Source organism: Biomphalaria glabrata, chromosome 13 (assembly GCF_947242115.1).
Source record: "Biomphalaria glabrata chromosome 13, xgBioGlab47.1, whole genome shotgun sequence".
Lineage (NCBI taxonomy): Eukaryota > Metazoa > Mollusca > Gastropoda > Planorbidae > Biomphalaria > Biomphalaria glabrata.
This window is the reverse complement of record NC_074723.1, coordinates 33260292-33287811: the sequence shown is the minus strand read 5'-3', so window position 1 is coordinate 33287811 and position 27520 is coordinate 33260292. Positions and strand designations below refer to the sequence as shown.

The window sequence follows — 27520 nt, the reverse complement described above, 5'->3', positions numbered from 1 at the left end:
GTCCTATAAGTTATTTAAAATGAATCTTTATTTCATGTGGTAAATAAAGGGAGTTTTATTACTGTCCATGTTTGTGAGCCATTTCCCACACCATTAGAGTTGCTTTAAGCTAATCAGTAGACATAAACTCAAAGCATTATTCAGACAAGAACAACAAAACTCAACACCAGTTTCAGTGTGGCTTCATCAGCTCACAAGTACTCACCTACAAAAATGTTGCCCATTACATTCAAAACTTTGAGCTCTCCACCTGAGAGACCAGATACCTCAGCCTGTTGGTCAACTTTCAATTTACCATGTTTACCATTTCTGCAAAGACAAAGGTCAAAAGTTTTGTTTCCTTTTTTGGAAGAACTGTGTAGAATGAATGCTTTACATTAAGTTTAAATACATGCAATTTTATAATTATGACTGAGTATATGTGTGCATGTATTACCTACTCTACCCAATAAGAAATGTTGAAAGACTTTTAAAAGTAAAGGTTTTAAAACAAATAATATGGTCTTTGGTCTGAGTGTGCTTGTTGTAGTGATAGCAAAAAGAGACCTCATAACCATGGAATTTGAGTGTCTGACATTTCAACTTAACTGTGAATCTATGTCAGAGCCATTGATATAACTTCACCATTAGGTGAGAATTAATAACTAAATAAAAAATAGGTAAGACTTAAAAGCTAAATAGAACATTGGTGAGACTTAATGGTGCCTAAATGGCATTTGAAGCATAAACATGTAGATCATGTGTAGACAGCTTTGAAGCCAGGTTGAAGAAAAAATTGATGGTCAAAATAGAAAAAAAGATGTAAAGCGGAGAAAATGAATGATGCATATTTATTACATATTATAATGGCCTCACTAGAGCATGGGGAATTAACTGTTACATGAACAGGGCATGAATACCAAACCTCTGACTTGACCTCTGATAGCAGCAGTACAAGATTGGTATATTTGAATAAGCAATCTAAAATAGTGTGACAGTGACTGAACAACAGTACTCATGTAGGTTGTGTTTGAATGCGTAATAAATGGGTATGTTGCACTTCAAGAGCTAAAGATAGGGTAACTTTGCAACTGCAAGGACTAGGTGAAATGTAGTCATCACAGCCTACCATTGAAAGAGTCAACAAATAAAATGTTTATTGTTTTAAAAATTTTTTATCGGCCTTAAAAAATGAAGATTTTTATATCATGGCATGAACCTCAGAATGATATTCCAAATTGCGTACCTTGACCAGACAGTATTATGGGTTAAATGTTACCCTTTTCAGACCTTGCAATCTCAAGGGGAAGATAATGTAAAGCTTATCAGTTTTTATGTCTGACAGTTAACAAAGGTGTTACGTGGACAGCCGTAAGAGTTGGGTGAACTCATAGGGGTAGGGGGAATCTTAAAAATCCAAAAGTTCAAAAATCCCTGAATTCAGAAGCCAAGTGCCCACTCAGTCAGCATGCCCTCTATAAGTTAAGAGTACTGTAAAAGTAACAAACCTAGAGACTGTGATGTCATGGGGATAACCATCATTGACAGGCAACAAGGATCTCAGCACACCAGGTTTATCTCCAAGATCGTAACTGAAATAAAAGTTGTTCACATTTTACCTTTCAGGTCAATATTTACAAATAATTTTTTTAAAATTATAAAACTTAAAAAAAAAATAAATTTAATTATGATTTGTATTCATCAGCCTTCTGTTTTTCAAAGCAAATATTATGTGCTAGCATTTACTCTCAAAATCTTTTCTTAGCAACTCAAATTTTGTTTTCAAAAGGTGATGTATATCCAATTTGAGAAGTATAACTAGTATTGTAAGTGTTGAATATAATTTATGAAAGTGACATGGTAAATAATGCCTATTTGATGAAATAGAACTTAAAGAAAAATCAAGAATAATCTGAGCTTTTAATAAGGGTCATAACTTGCTTTTGGGTTAAGTTAAATTAAAAGCCATGGCACATATTCATTTTAAGCTTGTTTTGTAAGAGCTCCAATGTACTGCGGCAAGGGTTTCCTATAACAGCACAAGTTCTGTAATTGCATTGCTAAAACTGTGACATAACTATTCAGGAATTTGCATATCACACTACAACATTGAAAAGTTTGTTTAATGAGTTTCCATATAAATAATTTAGAGAGTAAGTATTACAACAGAATTTGTTCATGTTCAAATTGAAGTTCAAGCTAGGAAAGTCTTCAAGTTTTGTTTCTTAAACTATATTCCTGTGCTTTATTTAATACTAGCTGGATATGACCCGCGGCCTGCGCACCTAAGTTTGGGTATTACTGATCTAGTCGATTGGATTTATATCTATGTGAGACTTGGAGAATGTTCCCTTCACATTTTTAAAATTTTGCTACGAAAATAAAAGTAGAATATGAGAATGGGTTTACCCATTTAGTCGACATATTCATAACCAATATAAATTTCTTTGAAAACGGGCTTACCCCATTTGTTAAAAAGTTTCATTCTTTAATAGAGATACAATTAGGTACTACTTGTCTATTTTTAGGGTCCTCCGGTTGTGGGAGGGACATTAAACATACACTACAGAACTCTGACATGATCTAAGGAACTTTTATGCCAAGTTTTATCAAGTTTGGTCAAACCATTTTGATTATTTAGGACATACTTACATACTCCTTACTTTCTGCTTAAATATTAAATTATTTCATTAAGAATCAGCTTCGAAACAAAGTAGGAACAGAGAAGTCACTACATTGTTACAGCTCTCAACCTGTGCAGCTGTTAAGTATATGGTTCTGTTAATGTCAAGCCTACAATAAATTGGTTCTAAACTCACCTGAACTCTAAATATCCATCCACAACTGCAACGGCAAAGTAATCCGACGTTGCCTTAATATGACTGTCTGGTTTCTGACCTTGCCATATGATCAAACCATTTGGTTCTGTTGTTGTTATTGTCACTGTCAAGTTTTCCTGGGCACGTCTGTTCTGTCGGGGGAATTTATCCGATGATATCTCAATGTAGCCCTCTCCCTGGAAGTTGGCTGAAGTACCAATTTTCACAGCTGAAATAAAAATAGTCACATTGAGGTAATAGAGTTCAATAAAAATATGATTCAATGTTTCTGTTGCAGAAATGCTATAGTTAAAACATATACATTTAATATATAAAACCAGTGATTTGTAGACTTGTAAGGAGATCCAGCTCTATTTACAGCAGTAAACTTGTGTACATAGGTAAAGATGACCCAAAAAGAACCCTACAGAGAAACACTTTGTTGTGGTAAGTGGTGAACAGATTCTTGAATGTGTTTTGCAAAACACCACAGAGAAACAAATATGGCATATAGTAAACCTTGTAGTCAATTAGTGGATATCAATCCAGTCCAACAAGCCCATCAAACCATTTCAATGCAGGGGGCTTTCGGTTGTATTGGTTGAAGTCCTTACATCGTATATTGTGGCAGTTAGAGAATAGAAATATGAAAAAATTCCCCTTAATTTGTACTTCAAATACTTTAAACACAAATGTATTTATAGAATGAACTAGATTTAATGTAGACTTGAACCACAGTTAAACCTGCCCAACTTATTATTTTTAACTTCTTCAATACCGTACTTTCTAGAGTTACTAGGCACCCCTCATGTCCAGAAGTCTACAAAAATATTGTTTGTACTTTCTAGACATTATTACAATGTAAAAACTTCCCTTCAAGTTATTATTTGTGTGTAATCCTATCATTAACTGTGCCAAACGTGTTGGCTAAGACTGTGACAGGTGCCACAACTATTGAAATGACAAGCAAAATATAAAAAAAATCTTTAAAAAAAAAACAACTAAATTAAAAGGGAAGAACTCTGTCCTTAAAACTATATCTACCAATAATGTACAATTTATTTCCTTTGTTTGATATCAAACAAAATAATTAATTACCAATAATTAATTGACTAATTGAGTATTATTGATTTATGATTTGTTAGCTACAATAAATAATTGTTTAAAGTATCAACTTGATCAGAGAATGCGGGAGGGAGAAATAGCCTTAGCAATTATTTATGGGGACAAAACCGAACAAATTTAGTCATATCTGTGAATACTGAAGTATTAGTTTCCCTTGTTTCTATTGAACAAAATTATAATTATTATGAGTTATTAATTGTCTAAGTGGTTACTTTTTGTTTTACTGATTCATGTCTTGTCTATGTCAATGACTAATTGTGTGAAGTTTTCAGCTTGATTTGAGAATGGGTGTGGTAGAAATAACATGTACACACTTTTTACCAGACAGACAGACTGAGTGAGTTGATATAAGCTTTGTAAACAAAAAATGTTAAAACTCCACAACAACAAATGACTTACAATATTGACAATTATTTCCTGCCCAGTTCAAGGGGCACATACACCTGTAGTAGTTGTTTTGTGGGACACAAATACCTTCATTACATGGGGACTCCAAGACACAAATGTCTATTTTGACTTCACAGTTACGACCTAGAAGAAACAACGGGAGATCATTGTGTTGATAAAATAGAACATCAAAGCTTGCAAGTTTTCCTTACAGGAAAATTAGTACCAACCTTTCTTTTGATTACATGGGAATGATTTAAGTGAAAATTGGTTAAGTACTAAAGCTTAAAGCTTGCTTGCTAAGAAAAACAAAATGAATGCAATCTATTACTATGATCTCTTAGGCTAAATTTCCTAAAAATACTTAGCTTTTGGGTTTCATTTGAAATATTAAAATTATGCAATGTTAAAAAAAAAATTATTTAAAAAAAAAAAAAAAAACTAGAACGAAAATCATAGCACTGAAGTATTTTAAGAATTTAAAAAATATATATAGAACTAGATTTCAAGATTTCCTTGCTTGACTAATTCTAAGTAGGGCTAACAAGATGTCTTGACAACTTGTATTTGACAAGAGATTTAAACAAAATTAAAAAGGTTACAGTTACATTTGAAAGATTGTAACTATGTCCTCACCAGAGAAACCTTCTGGGCAGGTACAGAAATATTCTGTGGGAGAGCGGTTGGTGCACACGCCATTGTTCTGGCAAGGTTTCCTGGAACACATTGTTCTTTCTCCGCAGTCACGAATGTTCATAGTCTCCCTGGCCTCATCAATTAGTCCAATGTTTCTTTCGTTAACGACAAGCTTTAAGGAAAGAGACAATCCTATTAATCATATTAAAAATAATAAGTGTGCTAGTATATTTAGTGTGTCACAACTAGAAAGTTGAAGGAGGGACTATGTTTTACCTTTGTACAGGAATAAAATATGACAATTTATATTATCTAAAGATACTTTTTTCAATCTTAATAAGAGATGGGTTACATTTTTAGTTATTACTAGCTGGATATGACCCGCAGCCTGCTGGCCTTAGTTTAAGTATTACTGAACTACTGGGTTGGATATAGATCTATGTCAAACATGGAGAATATGTTCCCTTCACATTCATGAAAAAAAAAAATAAGAGTGTGAAAATTAGGTTTACACTTTTAGAAAACATTCAAATCAAATCTAAAATACTAAGAAAAAAAAATGGCTTTACTTGATTTGTTAAAAAAGTTTCATTCTATAATACAGATACATTAGATACCGGAATTGTTTTTTTAATTTTTAGGGCCCTCCATATGTGGGAGGGACATTAAACATACACTACAGTCTCTGCCATGATTTAAGGAACATTTATGCCAAGTTTTATCAAGATTGGTCAAATGATTTTGATTTTTACACAACCACATATATACCTTACATTTAATTATATATATTAGATGAGTCAGAGGGAACACTTAGTTACATCAGTAGTTTCATCAATGTATGTACAAAAAATAATGGCCTAATTCTTAAATATAATCATCAACATCTTTCAATTATATAAGGCAATACAAATGTTAGGTAAATTTGAATTTTTATAAAACCATTAAACCAATTATATTAAAATCTTTAAGAACATCCCCCTAGAAACCATACCTGACCAACACAGCCAATAAATCCTGTGTATACTCCAGCTCCAGGGTTGATCACCTCACTAGGATCTACACCTCCCAGGTACAGAGGTCGCTCCAAGTTGAAACCCACTGACTTATTACCAGATGCTGATCCTACGAGAAACAGAATGAAACAAAACTTTACAGATTTCACTTCAACACATGTTATTAGCTAGGACAAAACTATTCTGAGATCGAGAATGAACAAAGTGAATTTAAAGGTGTAAAAAACGTCTGTTGTCTAATGCATAAATAAGACTGGGAGAACACGCCAACTTAGAGCTAAGATCTTATTCTGAAATTAAACACCAACACTAACTTATTTAAAAGCTTAGGCATTAAAACAAAGAAAAAAAAATCTGAAAATAAATTGTAATTCTCTTTAACTAATAAAAGTCTTAAATACTATCTGTTATAAACTAAACTACTTATATGTAAGTTTTAAATCTTCATCCTGTCACACAGAAAATCAAATTATCTAATATCCATGTAACAAAAAAAATTATTCTTAAAATTGTCAAACGTTTATTAATTTAGTAGCACCCAAAATTCTTAAACATGCAAATTTAAAAATAAAATTATTAAATATTAAACTTATTCCAAGTACCAAATAACACAAATGAAAAAAAAACTTGCTTCCATGGTATTGGGCCAGCAGTAGAGTAAGCAAGATGTGACAAGACGCACACCCAAAAAGGGTGAAACAAGGCTTGTGTATAAGCAGATGCAATATTCAGCAATTATTATGACATGCAAAGCATTTGAGTTTATTTTCTGAGAAGCATTACAGAAAGAACTATATTTCAACAGTTCTTCACCTTTATCTCTAATGATCCTGCCATGAAAATCAAGTTTGACACATGCTATCTAATACATTTTGATCCGCTGAAACTTTAACCTTCAAATCTGGGATTACAAAGCTGAGATGAAACATTTCTCACAAAGACAGGGGCACAAATTTTATAAGCAACTCAAGTTAAGTGAAACTAATTCCTCTGATCAGAAGTTAACTAATGTACTAAGCAATGATCTAATATTGTGATCTGTGGTGCACTAGTGGCCTTCATAATGACCAATCTGTTCCATGTTTTACAAGCCAGTTATCAGTTGAAAGCCATAAACCACGTGGTAATGATCTATTGTTTCCCTTTTGAATGCAAAAGCATGAGTTACTTTATTTTGCGCAATTAATGCAATTCCACAACAATAATAATAGATGCTTGAAATACAATGATTCAAATAAAAATATTGTTTAAAACAGTGCTTTTTACTTGCAACCGTGTCAAATAACAATTTTTCATTATTGTATAGTCGTAAAATGCTGTTTCTAGTGAAGTAGCTTCCTTGACTTTGAAAGTTATTTTTCTCAACTATAGATCTGTAGAAGTTTCGTTACAAGACTGTTGGTTTATTTGCTTTTCTTCTACTCTTGTCCTTGTGTAACATTAACTAATCAAATCCATTCCTGTATTCAAATGTTCACCATTAACCAAAACTCAAAGCTGCCATTGTCACATATTTTTTAAATAGTTATACATTTATATCCAAATAAAAATGGATAACTATAGAACATGCTGTAAGCTAATAAACATGTGTAAAACCGTCTAGTAGACTTTGGATGACAAGAGAGTCAACAATCTTAATAGCCATGTATGTTATGGGCTTGAGACAGTGGACAATCTTAATAGCCATATATGGTATGGGCTTGACACAGTGGACAATCTAACAATATTTGTTTTCATCCTTTGCAGGTCAAACATTATTATCTTTTTTTTCACAACTTTAAGATTTAAAAATTATAAGAGCCAGCATTTAGCTATTCATTCAATGCCATTGCTGTACCATTAAAACATTGTTTTTAATTTCATTTTTCATACACAAGGCAAATAAACAAATAAATTGTAAGCCTGAAGTCATTCTGAAGCTGAAACAAGACAAAACTTCCATGCCATGCGCAATACAAAAGTATTTTAAAATGAAAGTCCATAGATTCTGTAATAGTAATTGAAAATGCAAAAAAATAAATGAGCTGTATGAACAAAGATCCAATTGCTAAAGCAACATTCACAATTGAACAAATATAAGAACGCAGGACAATAGCATTAAGAATAAATGTCCAGACACTGTTAATAGCTGAAGCCATACATTCTGTTATCAGGCTTAAGCAAGATTAAAACAAGAACAGAAAGATATGAGCAATCTCAAGAGATTTAAGCTCTAAGACTATTAATTCAAAACTAAGACAAAAAAAAAATGTAGAAATAATCTAGTTGTAAGTTACACTAAAAAATGAAACAAACCATAAGATATATGTAGATTTACATTGGCCAGTGAGCTTTTTAATTTATATAAGTTACATCCTGCCCTAATGACTTTTGCTATTGAAATTTAACAAATCATTTTTTTTTTTAACTTAGATCAAATGCTTTTCATTTATTTTAAAATGATCACATGAAATACTTTAATCACAGTAAAAATTGTTTCGTTCTTTTTTTTTTTTTCTCAATACCAAATCAATGTGAATCTACACACAAGTGATACAGTTAACAAAACAGAAGATAGCGAAACATAACAATAAGAATTGGTTCAGAAGATGTAGTTGATCATCTGAGTGTGGACCATATACCTCATACAGTTGCCTATCATTAGCAGCTACTTGGGCTAATGTACAAGGGGAGAGAATAAACCAGGTCATGTTTAGGCAAATCAACAATTTCATCTTTTAAAAAAAAAAAATTCTAAAAAAAAAAGGAAGATGTTTGAAAAAGTAAATAAATAAACTTTAAGCAAATTTGGAGAATTCTAGCTGAATTCTAGCAATGAATCTGATTCAGTAAAAATGTGAAGCATGATGGTACATGTTACACATACTAACATAACATTTGAGTAATTTGGATCTTATGTAAACTATGCATCATTTTATGAATCTGATTTTAAATACAAAAACACTTAGTTGTGGCCTCAAGTTTTTCAAAAACTAAATGAACTTGGATGCTAGTGATTCATTTGAACATGATATACAACCTAAAGTTACGATAGAGTGTAGGTTTAGAAATAACCAAATGGTGCCAGTGGTAAGGCTGATGTGTTCAGTGTTTGACATGCAGTGAGTGAGCTCCTTTGTTTTTACTATGAATATTTCAGATAAATGTTGATGAATTACTAAAAGTGGATTTGCTATATCATCTCGCCAGGGTAATGGCTAAGATGAACACTTCTAAAATAAATTGTTTTATGCTATTATACTATTACCTTATATTGAATATAATCTTCAGAATTGATAACCAAATGTATTTTTAAAAAATGCTTTATTTATCTTTGGTCTGGAATAATATAATGAGAATATATAATGTAGTCGTAATAAAATATTTCCTTTAAAAAAAAAAGCCATGATTAAGCAATGACATTTAAACACTTAGTGAATAACAATTAGTTTTTATAAATCAGCTTGAAAAGTTAATTTGAAAAAGTTTCATTTTAATTGTCATCTAACATAGCACTATAGTGATACAGTGTAATGTTATAAAACAAAAAAAAAAGTGAAGAGATTTCTAAGGCAACCAAAATATAGTGGTGCTTGTAACAGCATATATTATATATGTGTTCTAGTAAAAAAAACAACAACATAAAACAAATGAAAAAAATAAAATGACACCCAATGGCCAGCTCCATACTTTCACAGTACTGAACCCCGAAGATTACCAGAGAAGCATGCAACATGGTGTTTATAAAACACTGAGTACCACACACAACACATGTATTGAAAGAGATGTATACAATGTATTGAAAGAGATGTATACAATATGTATTGAAAGAGATGTATACAATATGTATTGAAAGAGATGTATACAATATGTATTGAAAGAGATGTATACAATGTATTGAAAGAGATGTATACAATATGTATTGAAAGAGATGTATACAATATGTATTGCAGAGCGCTATTGTTATAATAAATGATTCAGCTCACAGGATAATAAAGAGGAGCATTAGTATTTATATACTTTTATATACATGGGAGAGTATTAAATTCATGTAGAATGGTGAAATGATCATTGAACCAATCAAATAACACATGTTGTACATAGAGGTCAACTAATTAACATGTCACACAGAGGTCAACTAATTGATATGTCACACAGAGGTCAAGTAATTACCATGTGTTAAACATAGAAGTAAGTAATTAACTTGTCATACACAAAGGTCGACTATTTTTCCAAACATTGTTTATCTCTAGCCTTATGAAATATAAAAAAAACAACAAGTACATATAAATATATATTGGTAAAAGGAACCAAGCTAAAATGCTTAATAAGCATATCATAAATAATTTCAATTTATGTAATATTAATCTCGTTTCACTTACAAGATTTAACAAAGAATCATCTAATTCAAGTCTTTGATTTGAAGGAAAAAAAAACAAACAAACAAAAACTTGACTTGCAAAACGAGAACACAAGCTTAAAGATTCATATAGTCGCAATGAGCGTTTCAACTGGCTTATAGTGTTCCATGATGACAACACAAGTGATACAGACATGGATTAATTAGACAAGAGGTTAAAGCAAAATAATTAACTTGTCCTTGCTGTAGGCCAAGACATAATTCAAACAAATAAACTGAAACACACATGAAGTCAATGGACAGAAGAATGAAGAGTGTGCAAGAAAGTCACTTACCGTTAACAGACTCTTCGTCATTGACTGTCAGCATACCCTCACGTCCTCTGCGCTCAGCGACAACTTTGGTCCACTCATTGGCTCTCAGGGGGTAACGACTCCTGATTATTGCTGGACCTGTGAACAAGGAAAAGAATATGAAACCCAAAATTAGATCTTGTCTATGATGTTTTGGAATATGTAAACTGAAGCAAGATGAAGTTTTATATAAGACTTGAATCAAGGTAAAGTTTCTGCAGGCAGTTTTTGAGGATGTCACTGTGTTGAACACATCAATAAACTGCCATCTAGTTTCTCTTTAGATTAAGATTAACTGAGACTTTTAATAAGACCTTCCAATATAAGTTAAAATCTGTGTAAACTGATGATTATAAATAACTTTACATAATAGTCAATGACTTGATTATCACTTGATTATAAACCAATAGTACTGAAAAATAAAGTGGACTGCAATTTTGTAAGTCATCTTAATACATTTAATATTAAGGGGTGGGGAGGAAATTAGCTGTGGTAAATAAAAGCTAGCAACAGGCAAAATGTTTGTTTACAGTTTACATCAAGACTTTCAAATAAAAGAAAACAAACAATTATGCACTAAAGAACTAAAATCCTTTTTTGAACTCTTCACTACTTGAATCTTAACACATAAAAGCATAAATAATGTTTATGAAATTAACAGACTGACACATGGATAGGACATAATTATGTTCTGTTAATAAGGAACATCAGTAATTTAAGTGAATATATTCTGAATACAAAGACTCTCACACTAATACATAAAAGGTAGCCATTGCAGATGTATTCATATAGGCATCTATTTCACACAGATCATGGAACAAAAGCTTGTGAAATCAATGGTATCAATCAATCAAATAAAATTGTGGATAAAAGTGTATTTATTAACCAAGACTAAATAAAAAAAAAACAAAAAAAACTTATCTATACTATTACACAAACAATCAGATAAAGATGGGATATTCAATTGCTAAAAAGAAACCCCAATAGAATAAATTTTCATTGTGATCTTTGAAATGCATGGCAATTATTATTAAGGGGAAATAAATTTTATGATCAGGTGGCAAGAAGAAGTCACTAAATTAAGAGGTGCTTCTACTACATTTTCTTTATTGTCCTTTTTACAGTCTTAACATAATTTCTTATTTATCTTCTGTTTTTCTTTAGGATATCCAACTTTGTATATGTGTTTCTGAGTTTATAATTTTCTATAAATGGATGAGCTCACCTGAGCCAACATCAAATCTAAACTCCAAGTGTCTGTCTTTGACAACAAGTGCAATAAAATCTTGCTTTCCATCAGCCTTCTGGGCATTGTACAGAATGATGCCATCTTCTAATCTTCTGGGGTTAAAGTCTAACTTGATGCTCAGGGTCATAAGTCCACCTTTAATTGTGTCATAAGAAATGAAGGAGGTTCTGTCAAACGCTGGGTCAGCTATCTGGATGGCTGCAGAATGAATAAAACAAAGTAAGGTCACACTACATTAATGAGAGGGAAAAAAAGTTTACTTAATCTACTATATAAAACAGAAAGTAAGGCGCATGTATGTATATCCCGCATAGAAATCAAACCATTTAACCTAATGTTAAAAGGCATTAATTATACTAATTAATTCAAATTAACAATTCTTAGCTTAGGACTATTTTGTCTCACTAATCCTTTATAATTTATTAGATCTATCATCTAGATCTAGTCTATATTTATTATTATATCCTTAGATTTTAGATCTAGTCTGTCTAGTGTTAGACTTAGACTTTAATTAAGGCTTTAGATCTACTAATCATCTACTAATACTACTAATAATAACTAATAGTAATATTCTATGTAGTTAGTTATACACGTAAATATATTGATCTAGAATTAGATCTAGAATCTAGATCTAGTCTAGGTCCACATTTTGAATTTAATAAACCATTTGATTTGATTTAATTGTCATTGTAAACTAGCTTTCACTTTAGATTTAGACTTAACTTAGGCATTGTAAACCTTAAACTAGATTTAGACTAGACTCCTTTAAAAACTAAAATCAAGAACAGTCATCATGAAATTGCTCTGGCTATTTATCCTAATAATCACCAAATGCACACTAGCTGAACACAGAACTAGATCTACCTTTGTCAACACTAAACTTAAAAAGGAAACAACAGTCATAATCAATCATCACACTTTAGAACAATGCAACTTCAAAAATAACCTAACATACACATCTATAACATTAAAGAAGATTACCCATCACAAATGGAAGTTCTCAATCAGACACAGCAGAAATAAATACCTATCACTGTTAATATTAATGGCAGGAGATGTAGAGTCAAATCCAGGGCCTAGATCTAAAGATAGATGCAACATCTGCAAAAAAATATGCACCCTGAAACAGAAAGCCATTCAATGTGACACCTGCGATGAATGGTACCATGCATCATGTCTCCATATGAATACACCTGTGTATTATGCCTTAGGCAACAAAGACGCATCATGGCACTGTGTACCGTGTGGGTTACCTCAGTTTACATCAGGACTGTTTGATTCCTTTGATGCGGACACTTCTAACCCATACAACATCCTAAACACCATCCCGAACCAAACTCACCAACCACTAGCCAGATCCACTCCTGTTAAACCTAAATCTACTAAAATTAATACAACAGCCTCACTAAACAAACCTACTAAAGAAGTAATACCAAAATACCTTAAAACCTTAGTTATAAATTTTCAAAGCATTAGGAACAAAACAGCAGACTTAGAAATTTTATTAGAATGTGAGAAACCAGACATAATTGCAGGAACAGAAACTTGGCTGCATCCTGAAATTTATAATGCAGAAATTTTCAATAGTAATTATGAAATTTTTAGAAAAGATAGGGCTGATAATCATGGAGGAGTTCTTTTAGCAATAAAAAACACTCTTATAGCAGAAGAAATTACCTTACCTAACTCAAAAAATGTAGAATCAACATTTTGTAAAATTAATACCACCTCAACATCCCTAATAATAGGCAGCATTTACAGACCACCAAATTCTAGTTTAGAATACATGCAGGAACTATGTAATCAGATTACTACACTTAAAGAGACAAATAAAAATGCAGTTTTTTGGATTATGGGTGATTTCAACCTACCTGATATAAATTGGAAAACACTAACCATAGATAAACACCAAAACCTTAAGGACATAAATGAGCTTTTCATAGAAACTTTACACAACCTAAGTTTAGATCAAATCATTAAAAAGCCAACTAGATTAAACAACACATTAGATCTCTTCTTAACCAACAGACCTGGATTAGTAGTTGATTATGAAATTATCCCTGGTCTATCAGACCATGAGATCATAAAAATACACAGTCAGATAAAAGCAGTAGCCAATACAAAACCCAAAAGAAAAATCTTACTCTGGAATAAATGTAACCTAACACAACTACACCAAGCTGCACTAAACTTTCAACAAACATTCTTATTAGAAAAAGACATTAACCAACCAGTCGATGACCTCTGGAATTTCATTAAAAACCATCTTAAAAGCATAATAGAAAATCATATACCAACTAAATACACATCAAACAAAATAAATAAATGCTGGTTTAATAATAGACTAAAGAAGCTTTGTAAACAGAAGGAAAACCTCTATAGAAAATTTAAAGAAACTAATGCAGAAAGAGTTTACAAAAAGTATATAAAAATTAAACACTTAACACAAAAAGTAAGCAGACAGCTGCAGAGTGAATACATAAACAATGTAATATCTAAAGATAACAACAAAAACCTATGGTCATACATTAAGTCTAAGAAAATGGAAACAACAGGCGTAGCGCCATTAAAAGATGAACATAACATAATACATAATGATAATGAAACTAAAGCAAACATTCTAAACAAATACTTTGCATCAGCATTCTCAGCCCCAGGAGACAAAGACATATTACTGAATTTGAACCAAGTAGACAACATAGAAGATATAGTAGTACAAGAAAATGGAATTCAAAAACTATTAGCCAACACCAAACCAAATAAAGCTTCTGGACCTGATGGTATTCCAGCTAGATTACTCAAAGAACTAAGTAATGAGCTAGCCCCAGTGTTCAAAATACTCTTTCAGGCTTCACTTAACCAGGGCAGAGTACCAAAGGACTGGAAAGAAGCTAATGTCACCCCCCTATTTAAAAAAGGAGAAAAATCTGACCCAGGGAACTACAGACCAGTATCACTTACCAGCATCACATGTAAAATCCTAGAACACATAATATGTAGCAACATCATAAACCACTTAGACAAACATAATGTCCTCACACCATACCAACATGGCTTTAGGAAATATAGATCATGTGAAACACAACTAATAGGACTAATTGATGATTTTTCAAAAGGTTTAGATAATAGTGAACAAATAGATGCTATCTTACTAGATTTTTCTAAGGCTTTTGACAAAGTTCACCACCATAGTTTGCTTAAAAAATTAAAATATTTCGGCATTAATGGTCCACTGCATCAGTGGATTAAAGACTTTCTGATAGGGAGAGAACAAACTGTAATAATAAATGGCTCTAAATCAACACCGATAACAGTAAACTCAGGTGTACCTCAAGGTACAGTCTTGGGTCCACTACTATTTTTAATTTACATAAATGATTTACCAAATTGCATTAGTTCAGGAACAAAAGTCAGATTATTTGCAGACGATTGCATAATATATAGAACAATAAAAACAACACAAGACACAGATATTTTACAAAGAGAATTAGATGAATTACAGAAATGGGAATCAAATTGGAGCATGTCTTTCCACCCAGAAAAATGTCAGTTGTTAAGAGTAACAAAAAAACTAAAACAAATTAATTCCACTTATCTTATTCATGGCAAACCAGTATCACAGACTAAAAACGCAAAATACCTAGGTGTTATAATAAATGAAAAACTATCATGGAATCCACATATTGATGAAACTACAAAAAAATCAAACAAAGCATTAGGATTTATTAAAAGAAATTTCTATAAATCAAATAAGAACATAAAACTAAAATGTTACTTAACCTTGGTTAGGCCAATAATAGAATATGCATCCTCCGTTTGGGACCCCTCAACTCAAGAAAACATTAAGAAACTGGAACAGACACAAAATAGAGCAGTGAGATTCATAACAAACGAATATTCACATTTGACTAGAGTAACACCTTTAGTAAAATCACTAAATTTAGAAAGCCTTCAGGACAGAAGGCTCAAAAGTAAAGTAGCAATCATACATAAAACACTGAACCATAATCTTCAAATACAAAAACAAAATTTAATAAAATACTCTGAAAGACACAAAGATAAAGGCACATTCCTCGTCCCATATGCTAGGACAAATTTGTACAAATACTCCTTCTTCCCTAGTGCTATTAGAGCATGGAATGGGTTGCCTGAGCTAGCCAGGAAAACCAGTGACTTGGCAGAATTTAAGTCATTGGTTAATATGCATGACTAAATGCATGACGCGTAGGACGTAATCATCTTCTTTTTTGAAGTAACGTCTGTATTATATAAGATAAGAAGATAAGGCACTAAAAATAGACAAAAAGTACCTAATTGTATCTCTTTCAAAAAATGAAACTTTTTAAAACAAATTGGGTATTTTATATTTGATATAAACATGTCAGCTGAATGGGTAAACTTATTTTCACACTCTACTTTTATTTTCGTGGCAAAATAAAAAAAACAAGAACGGAACATTCACCATGTTTAACATAGATCATATCCGGCTAATAATTAGATAAGAACATTCAGACACTTACTTCTACTGCAGCGATCTCCAGTCAATCTTAATGGACAAGCACAAGAGTAGCCACCTTGAGGCAGATTGACACACCTGCCTTCTGTTCCACAAAGTCCTAAGCATAGCATAGAGCAAATGAAGCAGAAGTTTCAAAAATACAATTTATTGGGGTTAAAAAGTAGCAGAAATAAAATGAAAGAAAGAAAAAGAAAGAAAGAAAAATAGAAAGAAAGAAAGAAAAAGAAAGAAAAAGAAAGAAAGAAAATGATTGAAAGAAAAATAGAAAGAAAGAAAAAGAGAAAGAAAGAAAATGAAAGAAAGAAAAAGAGAAAGAAAGAAAATGAAAGAAAGAAAAAATCAAATAAAAGAAAAAAAAGGAAAGAAAAAGAGAAATAGAACAAGAGATAAAAAAAAAGAGAAAGAAAAATAGAAAAAAATCAAATAAAAGAAAAAAAAGGAAAGAAAAAGAGAAATAGAACAAGAGATAAAAAAAAGAGAAAGAAAAATAGAAAAAAATCAAATGAAAGAAAGAAAGAGAAAGAAAAAAAAAAAGAAAAAGAGAAAGAAATCAAATGAAAGAAATAAAGAGAAATAAAAATAAAGAAAGAGAGAAAGAAATTAAATGAAAGAAAAAGATAAAGAAAAATTCCAATGAAAGGAAGAAAAAGAGAAAGAAAGATGAATGAAGCTGGTCTCCACCTTCTGTGATGCTTACCAGTGACAGGAAAAGATGACCACCTAGCACAGAATCTTACCTGGGGAGCAGGTCTCTCTCTCCTGTTCACATTTCTCTCCTCCATATCCTGAAGGGCACTCACACACATAGCCATAGCGAATGTTGAAGGCTCTGCAAGTGCCGCCGTTCACACATGGCCTCTCAATAGCACACACGTCATAGGGGATGACATTTTTCAGACTCACTGCCTCAGCACCCAGGTTCATATTAACACCTTTAACCTGCACTTGACTCAGACTGCCTGTAAAGCCAAACAAACGAGTTTTCTGTTGTCACACTTAATCACATACACAGTAGTCTTTTAACTAGAAGTAAAAAGTAAAGTTTCCCTTGCGATCTATAGGGCAGATGATGTAAAGGTCATCTGTTTCTGTGGACCACAATTTACAAGGCTGTCATGTGATCAGCACAACGACCAACTGCCTTTACCATTCCCCAACTAATGTTAGAGCTGGATGGACTCAGAGGCGCCAAAGATCCCAAAATTAGAAATCCCATTCTTCACCAGGATTTGAACCCGCAACTCTGCTTCAGAAGTCAATTTCTTTACTACTCAGCCACCCCGCATCCTCTTTTAACTAAAAGCACCAGAAAATTGTCTTATACATTCTAACCCCCCCCCCTCCCCCGCCAAAACAAAAAAAATTGTTAAATGTTGAATAGGTAATATCTGAAAAAACAAACAACTTAACTTTTACAAGTTACTGTACTAGATTTTCAGAATAGGTGACAAGTTCATTAAAACATTGGCTAACAATACAAAATGAAACATTTCATGCAGCATTCTAGGCTAGGTTTTATCAAAGACTGAAAGGTTATTGTGATACCATATTGGGTCACATCAAAGTTCATTTGTTTCTTTCTGAGGTTTTAAGAATTCGTCAATAAATTGAACTTTCATTTCCTCTAATGGATAGAATAATTCACTTTACATTTGTCCAGAATAAGTGAAAACTTCAAATTTATGATTCAATCTTTAGATAAATATTCTAAGTGCCCTAAACAATTTTTTTTTTACAAATATGGAGCATTTCTGTTTCTGACCTTTACATCATCTGCCCTATAGACCACAGGGTCTGAAAGGGGAACTTTACTTTTACTATTGAGTATTTAAAAACAGAATAGCATTCTTCAATGGATCTGAATCAGGATGGCGTAAACTCAACGTACCAGCAAAGCCATGGGAATAACCAGTGGAAGGAGGAATATCTCTGTAGTCTGGAACAGAGCCGAGGTAGAGAGGTGCACCAAGGTCTAGACCTTCATGCTGCCCAGGAGCGACACCAACATAAGCAGGTTCATCATTGACTAGCAAAGTGCCTGACAATACAAAGAAATAATAACTTTACTTTTCTATTTCAGATGCCGAACTAGTATTGTTAATTAGAATGAAGACATGACATTAACAACATAAAAGCTAAAGATTAAAAAAAAAAACACCAACCATTTTTTTCGGATCGCTTTAGGTGCACAGTATGCCATTTGTTCAGCTCTAGAGACCTGTTACCTCGTATGATGGCAGGGCCAGAACCAACATCAAACCTGTCAATGGTTAAAAGTTTAATTTTACAACCAAAGAGCAACAAAAATGAGTGAACAAATATTAGTAATTGAAGAAAAAATGCCCTAGATTCAACAAAGCCCCTTTCTAAATCAAAACAAGATAATAATAACGGCAATGTCTTCAATTCCGAAGTGTAAGGATGAGTGCAGTATTTCACATGAATATGCTAACCTCACAAACTCAGTTGTGATCTGCAATACAAGACATACTAAATCCAACTCTCATGACTCACTTGTTACAATACCATGCTTCTGGCTTATGCCTTAAAAAATGTATTAATGATGTGGAAAGTGAAACAATGTCACCTGAACTCTGGAACCTGCTGTTGCAATCCAAAGCAGACAAAGTTTCCTGCAGCAGTGGGGTATTGTCCATTGTACAACAGCAAGCCATCAGTTGATTCAGGTCGGAAAGACAACAAAATATCTAGGTCTTGGTAGGCATCAGTAAGTGGTAGGTACTCCAGATATGAATTCTCATTATTTCTTCCAAAATATGGCACCAAGGCTTGAAAACAGAGCAATAGGAAACAGTCATTATTTGTGGAAGTTTTACTTAAGTCCAACAAAACCAGCCTATATAAATACTAAACTCTTATCTGTACAAACATATGCTATCAGTGTAATAAAAAACAAAACTATAGCTCTTCTTCACACATGTATGCATTCAATGTAAGGGGAAATAAGTTAACAGTCCCATTACTAAAGATGCATAATTTAATGTGAGCCATGGATTCATTACATTTTTTTTAAATGTGGTCTTGTTAAAACTATTACTTTCTAATTATGAAGAACACACACATGCATCATTTCAAATCAATTAGTACCCATTAATTATGAGTGGCTACCATTACCATGGCCACACAGTTTAGATGTAGCACCTATGCTTACCTCCAACAAACAGGTAGACAGGATAAACAGAAGGGCCAACTTGACCTGAACCCTGGCAGGCATATGCACCTGTGTCTCCTTCCCTGACTCTTGGGATGTACAGGCTGCCATCCTGGCTCACTTCATGCTCACTACAAGGAAATGAACATAGGTGAGACTTAATAGCTGAATAGAACTTTGGTGAGACTTAATAGCTGAATAGAACTTTGGTGAGACTTAATAGCTGAATAGAACATAGGTGAGACTTAATAGCTGAATAGAACATAGGTGAGACTTAATAGCTGAATAGAACATAGGTGAGACTTAATAGCTGAATAGAACATATGTGAGACTTAATAGCTGAATAGAACATAGGTGAGACTTAATAGCTGAATAGAACATATGTGAGACTTAATAGCTGAATAGAACATAGGTGAGACTTAATAGGTAAACAGAATATTGGTGAGACGTAATAGCTAAATAGAACATAGGTGAGACTTAATAGCTAAATAAAACATAGGTGAGACTTAGCTAATTAGAAAAAAAGGTGAGACTTAATAATAGATGATAAAACATAGGTAAGACTTAATAGCTAAATAAAACATAGATGAGACTTAGTAGTTAAATAAAACACAGGTGAGACTTAGCTAATTAGAACAAAGGTGAGATTTAATAGATGATTAAACATATATGAGACTTAATAGCTAAATAAAACATAGGTGAGACTTAATAGCTAAATAAAACACATAGGTGAGACTTAGCTAATTAGAACAAAGGTAAGACTTAATAGCTAAATAAAACATAGGTGAGACTTAATAGCTAAATAAAACATAGGTGAGACTTAGCTAATTAGAACAAAGGTAAGACTTAATAGCTAAATAAAACATAGGTGAGACTTAATAGCTAAATAAAACATACGTGAGACTTAATAGCATTGGCTTGAGAAGCCTGAGAAGGCTTTAGCCCACAAGTTTAAATTCAGATAGTTCCCTTTTTTTTTTAAAAAAAAAATTCTAAAAAGTGATCCGTCAGACACCTATTATTTCATCCCCTACCCCTTTCCAACTGGTCCAGACAAGAGATAGGATCATAGTGTATTGAGAAAGCTAACAGCATGAAATTGTGCTAAACAAAAACAATTGTTAAATAAGAAAAACATACAAAATATTTCTAATCGCACAGATTTATTATTGTTAGTCTAGAACTATTAGAAATTTAATTACATGACTTATCCAATCTAATTGATACACTTAATATAAGCTTTTTTTTTTTTTAAAAAAGTATTTTTTTTTTAAATTTTGCCATCAAATGAAATGTTCAACATATTTGTTCAAGTTAGTTTCTCTTAGTATGAACCTTTAACAAATTTTAAATCTGACAATTAAATACAGACTACTTCAGACCTTAAACCATACAAATGAGGTATTAAGCAATGCAGCTGTAGGCATTTAATTAAACTCTATAGTTTCATATCCAATAATTCAAACTTTGAACCTTGCATTGTATTTCAACTACATCAGCCTCTTGAACCCTGCACTCAATGCAAAGCACTCAAAGTACCTCAATGCTTTGAACCCTACACTTGCAAAACAACTACATCAGTGAGTCCTGTTGTACATTGTTCAGATTGACTATGAATCACAAGCACTTACTAAGGTAGTTCGCCATCTTTTTTAATCCATGTCACCCTGGGTGGTCCTGAGCTCTGAATATTACACTTGAGCTGAGCTGGGCTGCCTAAAGCTGCTGTGGTATACTCCTGAAAGGTGTTGATTGATGGCTTGGCTGAAAAAAACAACCGAGAAACAACAAGTACAATGACAGAAAAAACATCTTTTGACATTACGACAAAGAGGCAAATATCTATAATATAAAGCAGAAAGTAAGGCGTATGTATGTACGTATGTCCCGAATAAAAATCTAAACCATTAGACCAATCTTGATAAAACTAGTTATTTAGACCATAGTGGAGACCGTAGTGTATGTTTAATGTCCCTCCCACAACTGCAGGGCCCTAAAAAATAGATAAAAGGTACATAACTGTATCTCTATTGAAGGACAAAACTTAACAAATCGGGTAAACCTGTTTTCACAGTATTCTATATTTGATATGAATATGAACGGGTAAACCCATTTTCTCACTCTACTTTTATTTTCATAGCAAAATAAAAATGTGACAGGGACATGCTTCATGTTTGACATAGATCTAAATTCAATCCAGTAGGTCAGTAATACTCAATTTACGTTACTTCAAAAAAGAAGATGATTACGTCCTACGCGTCATGCATTTAGTCATGCATATTAACCAATGACTTAAATTCTGCCAAGTCACTGGTTTTCCTGGCTAGCTCAGGCAACCCATTCCATGCTCTAATAGCACTAGGGAAGAAGGAGTATTTGTACAACTTTGTCCTAGCATATGGGACAAGGAATGTGCCTTTATCTTTGTGTCTTTCAGAGTATTTTATTAAATTTTGTTTTTGTATTTGAAGATTATGGTTCAGTGTTTTATGTATGATTGCTACTTTACTTTTGAGCCTTCTGTCCTGAAGGCTTTCTAAATTTAGTGATTTTACTAAAGGTGTTACTCTTGTCAAATGTGAATATTCGTTTGTTATGAATCGCACTGCTCTATTTTGTGTCTGTTCTAGTTTCTTAATGTTTTCTTGAGTTGAGGGGTCCCAAACAGAGGATGCATATTCTATTATTGGCCTAACCAAGGTTAAATAACATTTTAGTTTTATGTTCTTATTTGATTTATAGAAATTTCTTTTAATAAATCCTAATGCTTTGTTTGATTTTTTTGTAGTTTCATCAATATGTGGATTCCATGACAGTTTTTCATTTATTATAACACCTAGGTATTTTGCGTTTTTAGTCTGTGTTACTGGTTTGCCATGAATAAGATAAGTGGAATTAATTTGTTTTAGTTTTTTTGTTACTCTTAACAGCTGACATTTTTCTGGGTGGAAAGACATGCTCCAATTTGATTCCCATTTCTGTAATTCTTCTATATCTCTTTGTAAAATATCTGTGTCTTGTGTTGTTTTTATTGTTCTATATATTATGCAATCGTCTGCAAATAATCTGACTTTTGTTCCTGAAGTAATGCAATTTGGTAAATCATTTATGTAAATTAAAAATAGTAGTGGACCCAAGACTGTTCCTTGAGGTACACCTGAGTTTACTGTTATCTGTGTTGCTTTAGAGCCATTTATTATTACAGTTTGTTCTCTCCCTATCAGAAAATCTTTAATCCACTGATGCAGTGGACCATTAATGCTGAAATATTTTAGTTTTTTAAGCAAACTATGGTGGTGAACTTTGTCAAAAGCCTTAGAAAAATCTAGTAAGATAGCATCTATTTGTTCACTATTATCTAAACCTTTTGAAAAATCATCAATTAGTCCTATTAGTTGTGTTTCACATGATCTATATTTCCTAAAGCCATGTTGGTATGGTATAAGGACATTATGTTTGTCTAAGTGGTTTATGATGTTGCTACATATTATGTGTTCTAGGATTTTACATGTGATGCTGGTAAGTGATACTGGTCTGTAGTTTCCTGGGTCAGATTTTTTTCCTTTTTTAAATAGGGGGGTGACATTAGCTTCTTTCCAGTCCTTTGGTACTCTGCCCTGGTTAAGTGAAGCCTGAAAGAGTATTTTGAACACTGGGGCTAGCTCATTACTTAGTTCTTTGAGTAATCTAGCTGGAATACCATCAGGTCCAGAAGCTTTATTTGGTTTGGTGTTGGCTAATAGTTTTTGAATTCCATTTTCACGGGTCATATCCGGCTAGTAATAATACATAATATAATACAATCTTGTATTTTTCCCCTTTTAAACTGTCCATTTATATTCCCTGATTTTGCAATTATCTCAAAGTAGATTTATTCTACATTTCTTCTAGAATACTGGTCTTTGAAAAATAAATCTAGTCTTATGACCATATATCTGCACTGTTTAGCAAACTAGGTGAATGCAATAAGTGAACGTACCAGTGACCTTCAACCTGATATCAACAGATCTTGATCCCGCAGGGCCTGTAAGTGTGCAGCGGTAGGTGCCACTGTCACTAACCTTTGCATTCTCTATGTGAAGTGAATAATTGGAGATGACAGCGTAGCGGCTTATTGGGCCCTCCAGTTTGGACCATTTGAAAGTAGCAGCTTCGGTGAAGGATTCTGGAAAGAGTTGAAACAACTGCTGCAAGACTTAGCAATAGAGAGCATGAGGGCTGGAACTGGATTCATAGAAGGCACACTAAGCTACACTAAGTGACCTGATGGGAAAGACTACACTAAATATAGTACAGTATGCAGTTGTGAAGTTAATCACTTACCATCACAGTATAAACATTTAATTGAAAAATAATATGGTTTTGGTTATAATTACCGTAAGACCCTCCCCTTAAAATGTATACCATGGTAATATTATAATTACCATAAGACTATTAACACCCTCAAAATGTATACCATTGTAATGTTTATAAGGTATATTTAACATATAAACATAGCAATAAAGAAAATGGTCATTGAAAATGTTGCCAGATCATGGTAGCTATACTAACCTGGGGTAACCTCCAGATCTATTGCATCTCCCTCTACATAATAGTTGACACCTATCTCATCACCAAAGTCTAATGACAAATGAAAAAAAAAACATGACTTAAATGTAGATCTCACACCAGCAGCCTGAGTAGATACATGGTCACATGATTATTAGTAGTTTTGATTCAATTTCAAATCGCTCGGAGACACAAATACATGAAATGTAAGTAATGTTTCCCTTTGAGCTTATCAATCAATCCTTTCCTAACTATTCTATAGCCATTTAATCTGAAAGAACTCTAATGACCTGAATATCAGACTGGGGAAACTGGCTAATTAAACACTATTAAGGGACATTAGTCACACAAATAATTCAGCTCTGATTCTTAGCTCTAAGTAACATGTTTGCTTAAAACATGTTTTTAACAGCTCTCACTTAACTCTCAACTCTTATATAGTCTGAGAGAACATGAACAAAAAATTTACCATTATCAACAATGACTGGGAAAGTGATCTGCTCACGTCCAGCTTCATTGGAAGCAATACAGCTATAGTTACCAGAGTCAACAGAAGAAGCATTGTAGATCCTACAAAGAAAAACATTTCATTTCTAAATGACATAATGAAATGAGAGGGGGTGGGAAAAATAGAACAAAAAACACTGAAACAAGATCTTTTCAAAGGTAATCAATTCTGTTTATAAGGCACAACACCTTAACTCTTTCTCTCTTGATTGACGATGCCAATGTTGATTTGAGGCTATTACGTTAAAGAGATTTTTGGATTCATTAAACTTTAATTTGTGCTGTGTAAAAAGGGCATGCATTCCTCTGTAATTCAATACCAAATATAAAAATTTTTGATAAAAAACAAACAAAAAAGTTATTAATGTTTAATCAGAACAGGATAGTGAAATACAAATGAGCGAAATGAATAACACTATCTGAACAAGAAAAATGATTACGGAGAGAAAGAGTTAACATAACTGAAGCATTTCTTATCTCCAGCAATATCCACTGATAGTGGATACGTTTCAAACAAATGGCTTCTCTGGAAGATAGGTAGTATCTCCCCCTCCACTACCCAAACTTGGTGGTCTAAAATACAAATTTTTAGAGTAATGCCAATGATAAACCAAAATAGACTTCATAGAGTTCAGGCATCAACCATAATATTGTTTAAAGAAAGAAAGCAAACAAAAAACAAAAATCTCCATTTAGATTAAATCTTCAATGAACAAAGTTTATAAACAATTTTTACGCCAGGGCTCACTACTCTTTATGACTACATAAATCTAAATCTTTCTCAAAACAAAAATCCTAAACAATTGAACAGCATTACGTGAGAACGCCGTCACCAATCTGATGCTGATCAGGAAAAGCTGCTCCATTTTCTCTCTCCCAGCGAATAGTTGGTGCAGGACTTCCTCTGGCATTGCAAATGAGCTGAATACCATATGGGTATCTGAGTATAATTGATGTTTGTATATCAATAGAAGGAGGCACTGTGGATGGAAGGTAAAACAATTATTTAAGTAAAACAGCTTGGTTACCTAAGGAGGCTTGAGCTCAGACAAGCAATTTTTTAATATAAGATTTGTCTAGAGCTGAGCAGTTCAAGCCTCATTGATACTCCGCCCTCCTTTTCCCCAGATGTCCAAAAAAATGCATTGAATGTGCTATGGGAGTATTGAAAAATGCACTATTATGACTATAGGAGTATTGAAAAATGCACTATCTAAAAGCAATTATGAATAAAATCCATAGCCTTAAAAAAAACAACAACATACTGTTCTAACTGAACTGTGACTCTGGTCAGTTTAGCCCTGTGTCAGATCAACAAATACATGTGACACTTGTCTGTGTACTTTAAAAAGAACTCCAAGTGTAGAGCAACGGTGATGGTTATCTAACTATAGATTGTTTTTTAGAAGGCCTTGGGTCTGATACAGTAGGGGACCAGCAGAGTTAAGATGAGACAGAGATTCAAGCTCAAGTTGTGTAAAGCTGTTATAGTCAGACTTTAACAACTGCAATTGTAAAGTACTTGATTTATTTTTTTGTGTGCTTATTTATTACACTGATTAAAGTGTCTCGTAATTCCAAGTTGTCAGGTTCTTGACTTAGCTGTACTGTTCTGTCATATGTTTCTATGGCCAATGGTTATGTGGCCATCACAATGACCAACTGCCTTTACTTTCCCCAATAAAATCGTGTACCCATTAGAGTTGGGTGGACTTAGGGGCACCCTAAAAAATCCCTGAATTTAAAAATCCCAGTCTACCAAGATTGGACCCCATGACTAGAAGCCAAGCACTTAACCACTGTCACATCACTGTTTGAAGCGTGGTCGAGAGGCTAAGTGCGCTTGATCTTGGCTACCTAGAAGGGAGCTTGAGGTTCGACACCCGACTTGGGCAGAGTTGCGTTTACTAGATACCCCCTCCCCCCCACTGGTCCAAAAATGAGATTGGACCAAAGGGCTCTGAGCATGCTATAAGCATGAAAGTAGCGCTATATAAAAGCTATAATAATAATTTTAAAAATGTATTAGTCAGGAAGCACAAAGTCAACTCTATATTTGTGTTTCATGTGAGAGACAAGAATCCACATTTGAATTGGGTGTAATCACATGGTCAGTCAGTAGTCGCCAGCTGTAAGGATGTCTAACGCAGTTGAGTCAGTGATTTAGTATCAGTTGTGTACTTAGAATACTTCATTGGATTTATGCAGTATAATATGTATCTCTTTGTGGCTGGATTTGCCAGTTTAATGAGAATTATATTTTATGGATAATAAATTAAATGTCTGCTACTCGGAGACCTTATTGATATTTGATGTGCTGTACTGATTGAAGTAGACATAAAAAGAAAAAAAACACCAGCCCCCCCCCCCCACACACACACACACTCATGTTACATGAGAGCTGTCTTTAATATACAGGACCAGGGGTTAGGAAGCCAAGCATTTAACCACTCAGCAACTGTGCTGCAATTTTCCGTTTATAGAGAATGGTAACAATATACATTAATTTATGGGCAACATGAGAATGAAAAAAAATATTTTAAAGTTGTTTTTTTAAGCCCTGACTTACTGAACTGTCATGCAATATTTATACTACTTTTTACATTAAGTTTGTATCCAAAACAAGATTCTCAAAGATTTTCATGTAGAGTAAAGAGACAACATGTACAGTGTTTAAAGTTGGGTCAGACTAACTTGAAGTGAAACAGTAAAAGATGAACACTTTGGATAGTTCTACACCTTTATGGTGATGTGCATTGCCCACACCATGGGCGTAGCCAGGATTTTTTTTCGGGGAGGGTTTTGGGGGGGGAATCGGAAAAAAAATTTATATATATATATGAGTGTGTGTGTGTGTACATAATTAATCTTTAT

General features: G+C 33.0%; 1 protein-coding gene across 2 annotated transcripts in view; it reads right to left on the bottom strand.

Annotated features, from left to right (window-relative positions):
• LOC106077052 (basement membrane-specific heparan sulfate proteoglycan core protein-like) overlaps window positions 1–27520 on the bottom strand; it is a 52205-nt gene that overhangs the window by 2993 nt on the left and 21692 nt on the right. The window contains exons 21-39 of one of the 2 annotated variants that reach the window (XM_056008473.1): window positions 25464–25626; window positions 24609–24709; window positions 24143–24211; window positions 23571–23756; window positions 21223–21355; window positions 19592–19722; window positions 19007–19208; window positions 18582–18679; window positions 18308–18457; window positions 17157–17378; window positions 16421–16516; window positions 11877–12098; window positions 10634–10750; window positions 5938–6068; window positions 4947–5118; window positions 4323–4454; window positions 2799–3027; window positions 1488–1571; window positions 206–309 (exon numbers count right to left, since the gene is read on the bottom strand). In XM_056008473.1, coding sequence (XP_055864448.1) covers window positions 206–309; window positions 1488–1571; window positions 2799–3027; window positions 4323–4454; window positions 4947–5118; window positions 5938–6068; window positions 10634–10750; window positions 11877–12098; window positions 16421–16516; window positions 17157–17378; window positions 18308–18457; window positions 18582–18679; window positions 19007–19208; window positions 19592–19722; window positions 21223–21355; window positions 23571–23756; window positions 24143–24211; window positions 24609–24709; window positions 25464–25626 — 2742 coding nt within the window. Of the gene's footprint in view, window positions 1–205; window positions 310–1487; window positions 1572–2798; window positions 3028–4322; window positions 4455–4946; window positions 5119–5937; window positions 6069–8463; window positions 8616–10633; window positions 10751–11876; window positions 12099–16420; window positions 16517–17156; window positions 17379–18307; window positions 18458–18581; window positions 18680–19006; window positions 19209–19591; window positions 19723–21222; window positions 21356–23570; window positions 23757–24142; window positions 24212–24608; window positions 24710–25463; window positions 25627–27520 lie in introns of those variants that run through there. The other variant, XM_056008474.1, reaches the window with a different exon arrangement.